At 38.9% G+C, this 9,123-nt stretch overlaps 1 protein-coding gene and 1 pseudogene across 2 annotated transcripts; both read left to right on the top strand.

Annotated features, from left to right (window-relative positions):
• Positions 1 to 863: 863 nt before the first annotated feature.
• On the top strand, positions 864 to 5,732 carry LOC107483088 (NADH dehydrogenase [ubiquinone] iron-sulfur protein 1, mitochondrial-like; annotated as a pseudogene).
• LOC107483117 (sugar carrier protein C) lies at positions 3,292 to 8,013 on the top strand. Of its 2 annotated transcripts, XM_052260135.1 has the most exons (4): positions 3,292 to 3,405; positions 5,804 to 6,255; positions 6,340 to 6,969; positions 7,076 to 8,013. In XM_052260135.1, exons 2-4 carry the CDS (start codon positions 5,944 to 5,946, stop codon positions 7,535 to 7,537), a joined length of 1,404 nt encoding a protein of 467 aa, XP_052116095.1. In that variant the 5' UTR covers positions 3,292 to 3,405; positions 5,804 to 5,943; the 3' UTR covers positions 7,538 to 8,013. The 2 variants fall into 2 exon arrangements, with proteins under 2 accessions (XP_052116095.1, XP_015959215.1); XM_016103729.3 differs by lacking the exon at positions 3,292 to 3,405 and having other exon boundaries at positions 5,797 to 6,255.
• Positions 8,014 to 9,123: the final 1,110 nt, after the last annotated feature.

Here is a 9,123-nt window from a genome sequence, read left to right as displayed (position 1 = left end):
AGGCGTCAAATCCATGCAACAAGTCGGTCTGGTAAGGGAGCTTCTGGCGACAACATAAAGCGCTAACAGAGAGCAATGCGAGGAATAGGGGTGCACAGACCCGGCCCGGTCCCGAACACTTTAGGAACTAATTTGGAGTGATTTCATCGGGTTTGGAGTCGGGTACGGGTCTCAAAAATAGACCCGGTCATTATTTCGGGTCGGGTCCGGGTCATAGCTCGGGTCACCCGAAGTCGGCCCGGTGGTTCTTCGACGGCTAAATTTTCAAAAAATTTAAGACCAATCTAATAATAATGTATGAAAATTATGCTTGATTTGTTTGTGTCGAGGGTTGTTATTATGAAATTGTTGTTGAATTTGTCTTAAATTTTTTGAAAAATTAGTCGTCATAGATATATTTGATGGAAATCAAAAATTTTTAAGATAAAATTGAAACAAAATAAAATTTAAAAATATTTTTAAATCTTTTATCAAATTTAAAGGACTCCTTTTTATTAAATTTTTTCTTTTCGAAGAGAATCAAGACCAAGAGATAACCTCTGTGTCTGTGGTGACTAGCTTTTTATTTCATAACAATTGGGTTTATGCCCAAAACGAAATCTCATGTATTTTGAGGCAATTGAAAAGATGAGACAGGCCCTCAACGACGGAGTGGTGGCTAGAAGATGAAGAGTGAAGACCTCCTCCTAGTGCCTGGAGGCTGGAGAGAAGCTTGAGTGAGATCCGGTTTATTGTCCGGGTAGGGCGGTTTCGGGTCTTTGGGCAGCCTAGCTGCCATTGGGCCACATCCAGAAAAAAAAAACACTGGCGTAGTCCCTCACTGGTCACAATCACAAGCATAGGTCGGTGACTGAACGAATGGGCAATACTCCCAAAAAATGTGGAGAGGAAACTATAAGCGTAAGCAGCATGAAATTGAGAGGCCCATTTGAACAACATTCTACATTCATCATTTCATTCACCAACACCATTCGTATACAGACCGGATCAACCCGAATAATAAACCGGAGCATCCCACCATAATTTTTCTTCTTCCCCTTCAACTCCACACACACCAACACTCTCCCCACTCAAATCAATAGACCCAAAGATCAATCGGAGATTCAGATTCCTGCAACGATCCGACAGCACCCCTCAAATCCCACAGGAACGCCGTAACACAATCTCATAGATATATATAGCGAGAGAGAGAGAGAGAGAGAGAGGAGGAAGAAGAAGAAGAAGAAGAAGAAGAAGAAGGAATCGGACGAAAAATGGGGCTGGGCTTGTTAGCTTCAAAGGCCATGAGACCCACCTCAAGGCTACTCAATTCTCAAAACCCTAGGAACATCTTCATCCGCACCATTGTCTCCAAGCCCGAGCTCCAAAAGCCCGAGCTGCCCAGGCCCAGGCCCCTCCCCCGGATCTTCCGCCCCGGACCCCCGTTGCCGGCGCTAGGGTACACTTCCCTAACCCGGAGGACGCCATCGAGGTCTTCGTGGATGGGTACCCGGTGAAAATCCCCAAGGGCATGACTGTCCTTCAGGCCTGTGAGGTTGCCGGCGTCGACATTCCCCGCTTCTGTTACCACAGCCGCCTCTCCATTGCCGGTAACTGCCGCATGTGTCTTGTCGTGGTCGGGAAGTCTCCCAAGCCTGTTGCTTCTTGCGCCATGCCTGCTCTTCCTGGTCGGCTTCTTATTCTTCTTCTTTTTCTTTTTGAATGATTAGCTGTTGTAGTTCGTCCTTTTGTTGATTATATGCATAGGATTTCATTTTAGTGTCCCTCTTGTATCGTGATTGCCGGATACGGTTATGACATGTTGGAATTTGATCATGTTCATGATTAGAGGGATTCGGCACATTATGATGATTTCTTTTTTCTTTAATTGATTTCCACTGGCATGTACAAAACTTTGTTATTAACAGTTTATGTCCAAATTTGTGCTTCCTTGAACATATTATGAAGTTTGATCGGGTTACGTTGTTGCCTTGTTGACATGATGTAGTTTGTAGAGGATGGTAATGAAATATCATTTAGCTTTAATCCAGTTATCTTTGGTGCTTTTTGTTTTATATTTTTTTAAAAAAGAACAAACTTTCAAACCGTTGTTTCTGTGTTTAGTAATTATCCGTGTCAATTGTTAATTTTGCAGATTTCTCACTAGTTCTCCCTTTCTCTCTTTGCACACTGATTTCCCTGTATTGTGTTTCTATAATAGAGAAATTATAAGTTATCATTCGCATTAAGCCGAACACACTAAATGAATACAATGCTTGGATTTTGTTTGGATGGGGTTTTTAACCTTTTATTGATCTGATTCTTGTTAAAGATTTATGCTAATGAGATATTGATCTGTAGGAATGAAAATTAAGACCGACACACCTGTTGCAAAGAAAGCTAGAGAAGGAGTGATGTAGTTTTTATTGATGAACCATCCACTAGATTGCCCAATTTGTGATCAAGGTGGGGAATGTGATCTTCAGGATCAGTCAATGGCTTTTGGTTCTGATCGTGGTCGGTTCACTGAAATGAAGAGATCTGTGGTAGATAAGAACCTTGGACCTTTGGTGAAGACTGTGATGACTCGTTGCATTCAATGTACAAGGTAAATATTTTGCAAATCTAATTGTGTGAATTTTGGATATAAAGGTGCTATTTCTTTTTGTATCAAAATAAATAAATAAAGGTTCTGTGTAGTGGAAGTCAGGAATGCATTATGTTATACAAGCTATGATTATATTGTTCTAGATAAGTAACTTCCACTTTAATGGTTTATATCATGTTTGTTTGTGGAATAATCTTTAAAAGAATTAAGCATCCCCTTATTCTAAAATGAGTCAGTGGTCGATACCACATTATGGAAGATTTTGAAAAAGATTATGTATTAAACTAATTTACATGGAGTGAAAATTGCCTTCCTTGGAGATATGTTAATCTGATTTTCATTTTGTTCCTGTTTGGGCTGGCTTTGGCTTCTTTTAAGTTGTCTTAAACTAATTTACATGAAGTAAAAATTACCTTCCATTTTATGTTTTCACTTATTCACTTGAATGCTAAATGTTGTGTAAAGCAATCTTACGTGGTGTGCTAAAAGGCTCTTGTGAAATTCCTTTTTTTCCCCCAAACAGGTGTGTTAGGTTTGCAACAGAGGTTGCTGGGGTTCAGGATCTTGGCATGTTAGGTCGTGGCAGTGGAGAGGAGCCTGGGACATATGTTGAGAAACTTATGACAAGTGAACTTTCTGGAAACGTGATAGATATCTGTCCTGTTGGAGCACTCACGTCGAAACCTTTTGCTTTTAAAGCCCGAAATTGGGAATTGAAGGGAACAGAAAGCATTGATGTTACTGATGCCGTTGGATCCAATATTCGAATTGACAGCAGAGGACCTGAAGTCATGCGTATTCTCCCTCGTCTAAATGAGGTTTGATCTGATGAAAATATTTTACTTAACTATTTGTGGTTCTTTCTTGTGGTTGCTAAGGCTCCAATTATTTTTGTGGCACTTAAATTTATTTGTTTCTGTAAACAAAAATCATCATCTTGTTGTACACTAAGCTGTTGTTAGTCCGCAGATGTTTAAGGAGCACTTGATCCTCTTGTGGGTGAGATATTGGAGGGACAGTAAGGTTTTAACATGTTAATGTATTTTTGGTGGGGTTGCATTCCCTCATTAGTTTTTCACTCAACAGGATCCTGTGGGGGGAGGAAGGGGAGGGGATGGGAGAATAAGGTGCTTTACCTAGACTCCCTGCATGCCTTATATTGGACCCCACAAACTTTGGCCTGCAAAATTTTTGTTGTTCAACATATTTTTTCATAGTTCCATGCTTCTTTGTCATTGTTACTGTAGCACCTTTTTTCTTCTGTCTAGAAGGTTCATTTTTATATTTATAGTTTGCCGATATAGTTTATTCTGCATTCCCTTTGCAGGACATAAATGAAGAATGGATTTCAGACAAGACCCGCTTTTGTTATGATGGTTTGAAGAGGCAGAGGTTAAATGAACCTATGATTCGTGGTCCTGATGGACGTTTTGAGTCTGTCAGCTGGCGCGACGCCCTTGCTGTGGTAGCTGAGGTTGCCCACAAAGTTGAACCAGAAGAAATTGTTGGAATAGCTGGCAAACTTTCCGATGCTGAGTCCATGATTGCACTAAAAGATTTTGTAAATAAGATGGGATCAAATAATGTGTGGTGTGAAGGCATTGGTGAAAATACTAGTGCAGATTTGAGATCGGGATATATTATGAATACTAGCATTGCTGGTCTTGAGAATGCAGATGTCTTTCTGTTGGTTGGTACCCAGGTATATCACTAGTCTCTGATTTTAGTGAGTCATTTCTAAATATTCCTTATGTACGTCTTTCTAACTATGCTGATGATCAAATGGTTCTTGTTTTATTCAAATTCCATTTCTTTTTAGTAGTTACCGTGTCCATGCACTTGATTCTATAACTGTTATTTTGGGGTTTATAGGCATGGGTAGGTTTAGGGAATACAAGACTATCAACAACAAAGAATTTTTGTGAAGTATTCTATATTTTTGCTGAGTTCATCTACTATTTACACATTGTGCTTTCTTGGGTGCATTATTTTTTTGTATTTGGTTATCTAATACTATCTTGTGTGTTTAATATCAAATTTGCAGCCAAGGGTGGAAGCTGCTATGGTTAATGCCAGAATACGCAAGACTGTCAGAGCAACTGAAGCCAAGGTTGGGTACATCGGTCCTGCTACTGATTTCAACTATGACCACCAACATCTTGGTACTGGCCCCCAAACACTACTTGAAATTGCTGAGGGCCACCACCCATTCTCCAGGACTATATCAAATGCCAAAAACCCTGTTATCATTGTTGGTGCTGGAATCTTCGAGAGAAAGGACCAGGATGCAATTTTTGCAGCTATTGAAACCATTGCAAAACAAGGGAAGGTTGTCAGACCTGATTGGAACGGCCTTAATGTATTACTTCTTCATGCTGCCCAGGCTGCTGCATTTGACCTTGGACTTGTGCCTCAATCTGAAAAAAGTCTCGAGTCTGCAAATTTTGTATATTTGATGGGTGCCGATGATATAAACTTGGACAAGATCCCAGCTGATTCTTTTGTTGTTTATCAAGGTCACCATGGTGACAAGAGTGTTTATCGTGCCAACATCATTTTGCCAGCTGCAGCATTCAGTGAGAAGGAAGGAACCTATGAAAATACTGAAGGATGCACTCAACAAACTCTGCCTGCAGTTCCAACAGTGGTGACTCCAGGGATGATTGGAAGATAATTCGGGCTCTGTCTGAAGGTGTCTGGAATCGATTTGCCCTACGATTCAGTTGGTGCTCTTCGTGCTCGAATCAAGATTGTAGCCCCAAACCTACTGCGCCAAGATGAGAGAGAACCAGCTACGTATATTACAAATTTCTTTTAAACAAGTGCGCACAATCACACTTCCTCAAACAACAAAAGAATTATAATTATAATTATAATTATATATAGATGAAAACTCGGATCGACTGTACCTGAGTTTTCACCTTATATATAAATAGATAAATAAGAGATGAAAATAGATTATTTAAAATTCAAAAATCAAAATATATGATTTTGAAAAAGATTTTATGCTAACTGAATAACCGAAGATAGATATTTAAATTTAAAATTTTAAACACTTGGATAAGCTTTATCCGCAAAGTAATTCAGCTAGAAAGATAATTAATCGGTTAGATAAATTTCATCCGCTAAGTAATTCAACTATAAATAAGAGCTATTCTTGTTTAGTGTTCATCTGTTTTAACTGATTGCTTGTGTTGGCTAATACGATAATGGCAGGTGGTTTCATAGAGAAGGGGTCTTCCGAAAAGAACTATCCCGGAAAACTCACTTTCAGAGTCTTCATAACATGTGTCACCGCTGCATTTGGAGGTCTTATCTTTGGATATGACTTAGGCATTTCAGGTGGAGTCACCTCCATGGATCCTTTTTTGAAGAAATTCTTCCCTGATGTGTACGCAAAGGAGCACAACATTAAGCCCACTGATAACCAATATTGTAAATTTGATAGCCAAGTGCTCACACTCTTCACTTCCTCTCTCTATTTGGCTGCTCTTGTGGCCTCAATATTTGCATCCAAGGTAACTCGAGCCTTCGGTAGGCGCCTCACCATGATCTCCGGCGGTGTTCTCTTTCTCGCCGGTGCAGCTTTGAACGGCTTCGCCCAGCAAGTCTGGATGCTTATTGTTGGCCGCATGTTGCTAGGTTTTGGAATCGGATGCGCCAATCAGGTACTACTAATAATAATAATAATTATCTGTATGATGTTTCTTCCTAATTCATAATAATCATTACATGTTCTTATTTGTTGATAGTCTGTGCCGATCTACGTATCCGAGGTTGCTCCATACAAATACAGAGGAGCACTTAACATGTTGTTTCAATTGGCAATCACCATTGGCATTTTTGTTGCCAATATTCTGAACTACCTTTTTGCCAAGATGGAGAACGGCGAAGGGTGGCGCTATAGCTTAGGTTTGGCAGGAGTCCCTGCAATAATGATCATCATCGGTGCAATGTTTCTTCCTGAGTCTCCAAACTCGTTGATCGAGCGTGGACAAGCTGAGAAGGCCAAGGAGGAACTAATCAAGATTCGTGGAACCGATGATGTTGACGAGGAGTTTAAGGATCTTGTTGCTGCCAGTGAAGCCTCCAAACAGGTCAAGCATCCTTGGTCTTCTTTGCTCAAAAGTGAGTACAGGCCTCACCTCACCATGGCCATAGCCATTCCCTTCTTCCAACAACTCACTGGCATGAATGTCATCACATTCTATGCTCCTGTTTTGTTCAAAACTATTGGCTTTGGTGGAACTGCTTCCCTTATGTCTGCCATGATTACCGGAGGTTGTAACGCCCTTGCCACCCTTGTTTCCATCTTTACCGTTGACAAGGTTGGCAGACGAAAGCTTTTTCTCGAAGGTGGTGCTCAAATGTTTATCTGTCAGGTATATTAGTTACATGTGTTTCATTAACTAAAATAAAAATTTCATTATTAATATTATTGTTGGTATATATATAAGTTTAATTTGTTGTGTATGTGTGTATGTATAGCTTGTGATCGCAGCTGCAATAGGTAGCAAATTTGGAACAGATGGAAACCCTGGAGTTCTTCCCAAGTGGTTTGCCTTAACTGTTGTGGTATTCATATGTATCTACGTGGCGGGATTTGCATGGTCGTGGGGTCCACTAGGATGGTTGGTACCCAGTGAAATATTCCCGCTTGAAGTTCGATCGGCGGCTCAGAGCGTCAACGTTTCAGTTAATATGATCTTCACCTTTGCCGTTGCCCAAGTTTTCACTGCGATGTTGTGCCATATGAAGTTCGGGCTCTTCATCTTCTTTGCATTCTTTGTGATTGTTATGAGTATCTTTATCTACAAGTTCTTGCCAGAGACAAAGGGTGTTCCCATTGAAGAAATTTCTCTTGTGTGGGAGAATCATCCATATTGGAACAAATTTGTCAAGTCCTCTGCTCAAAAGAACAAAACTGCTGCTCCAGATTCTCAAGTTTAGGATTCCATAAATATTCTTTAAGATCTTATACAAAAAAATAAAAATAATAATTAATTAAATAGTATGTCTTTTTTTTTTTTAATCAAAGATAGGAGATTCGAACTTGTTAATTGAGTAATGTGGAGATTATGCCATTGGAACTATAACTAATTGGCTAAATAGTATGTCTATTATCTATTATTTTTAATTAATCAATTAAATAGTATAACTATCTCTTATTCTTCTTCTTTTTCTTTTTGAATGATTAGCTGTTGTAGTTCGTCCTTTTGTTGATTATATGCATAGGATTTCATTTTGGTGTCCCTCTTGTATTGTGATTGCCGGATACGGTTATGACATGTTGGAATTTGATCATGTTCATGATTAGAGGGATTCGGCACATTATGATGATTTCTTTTTTCTTTAATTGATTTCCACTGGCATGTACAAAACTTTGTTATTAACAGTTTATGTCCAAATTTGTGCTTCCTTGAACATATTATGAAGTTTGATCGGGTTACGTTGATGCCTTGTTGACATGATGTAGTTTGCAGAGGATGGTAATGAAATATCATTTAGCTTTAATCCAGTTATCTTTGGTGCTTTTTTTATTTTATATTTTTTTTAAAAAGAACAAACTTTCAAACCGTTGTTTCTGTGTTTAGTAATTATCCGTGTCAATTGTTAATTTTGCAGATTTCTCACTAGTTCTCCCTTTCTCTCTTTGCACACATATTTCCCTGTATTGTGTTTCTATAATAGAGAAATTATAAGTTATCATTCGCATTAAGCCGAACACACTATTTTGCAAATCTAATTGTGTGAATTTTGGATATAAAGGTGCTATTTCTTTTTGTATCAAAATAAATAAATAAAGGTTCTGTGTAGTGGAAGTCAGGAATGCATTATGTTATACAAGCTATGATTATATTGTTCTAGATAAGTAACTTCCACTTTAATGGTTTATATCATGTTTATTTGTGGAATAATCTTTAAAAGAATTAAGCATCCCCTTATTCTAAAATGAGTCAGTGGTCGATACCACATTATGGAAGATTTTGAAAAAGATTATGTATTAAACTAATTTACATGGAGTGAAAATTGCCTTCCTTGGAGATATGTTAATCTGATTTTCATTTTGTTCCTGTTTGGGCTGGCTTTGGCTTCTTTTAAGTTGTCTTAAACTAATTTACATGAAGTAAAAATTACCTTCCATTTTATGTTTTCACTTACTCACTTGAATGCTAAATGTTGTGTAAAGCAATGTTATGTGGTTTGCTAAAAGGCTCTTGTGAAATTCCTTCCCCCTCCAAAAAACAGGTGTGTTAGGTTTGCAACAGAGGTTGCTGGGGTTCAGGATCTTGGCATGTTAGGTCGTGGCAGTGGAGAGGAGCCTGGGACATATGTTGAGAAACTTATGACAAGTGAACTTTCTGGAAACGTGATAGATATCTGTCCTGTTGGAGCACTCACGTCGAAACCTTTTGCTTTTAAAGCCCGAAATTGGGAATTAAAGGGAACAGAAAGCATTGATGTTACTGATGCCGTTGGATCCAATATTCGAATTGACAGCAGAGGACCTGAAGTCATGCGTATTCTCCCTCGTC

Source organism: Arachis duranensis, chromosome 4 (assembly GCF_000817695.3).
Source record: "Arachis duranensis cultivar V14167 chromosome 4, aradu.V14167.gnm2.J7QH, whole genome shotgun sequence".
Taxonomy (NCBI): domain Eukaryota; kingdom Viridiplantae; phylum Streptophyta; class Magnoliopsida; order Fabales; family Fabaceae; genus Arachis; species Arachis duranensis.
The sequence above is the reverse complement of the archived record's forward strand: the minus strand, read 5'-3'. Positions and strand labels throughout refer to the sequence as shown.

Excerpts from the sequence above, each read along its gene's own strand:
- LOC107483117 (XM_016103729.3), top strand. The coding sequence starts at position 5,797 with ATGGCAGGTGGTTTCATAGAGAAGGGGTCTTCCGAAAAGAACTATCCC. Across the intron at positions 6,256-6,339 it reads GAATCGGATGCGCCAATCAG|TCTGTGCCGATCTACGTATC; the intron begins GTACTACTAATA and ends ATTTGTTGATAG. Across the intron at positions 6,970-7,075 it reads CTCAAATGTTTATCTGTCAG|CTTGTGATCGCAGCTGCAAT; the intron begins GTATATTAGTTA and ends GTGTATGTATAG.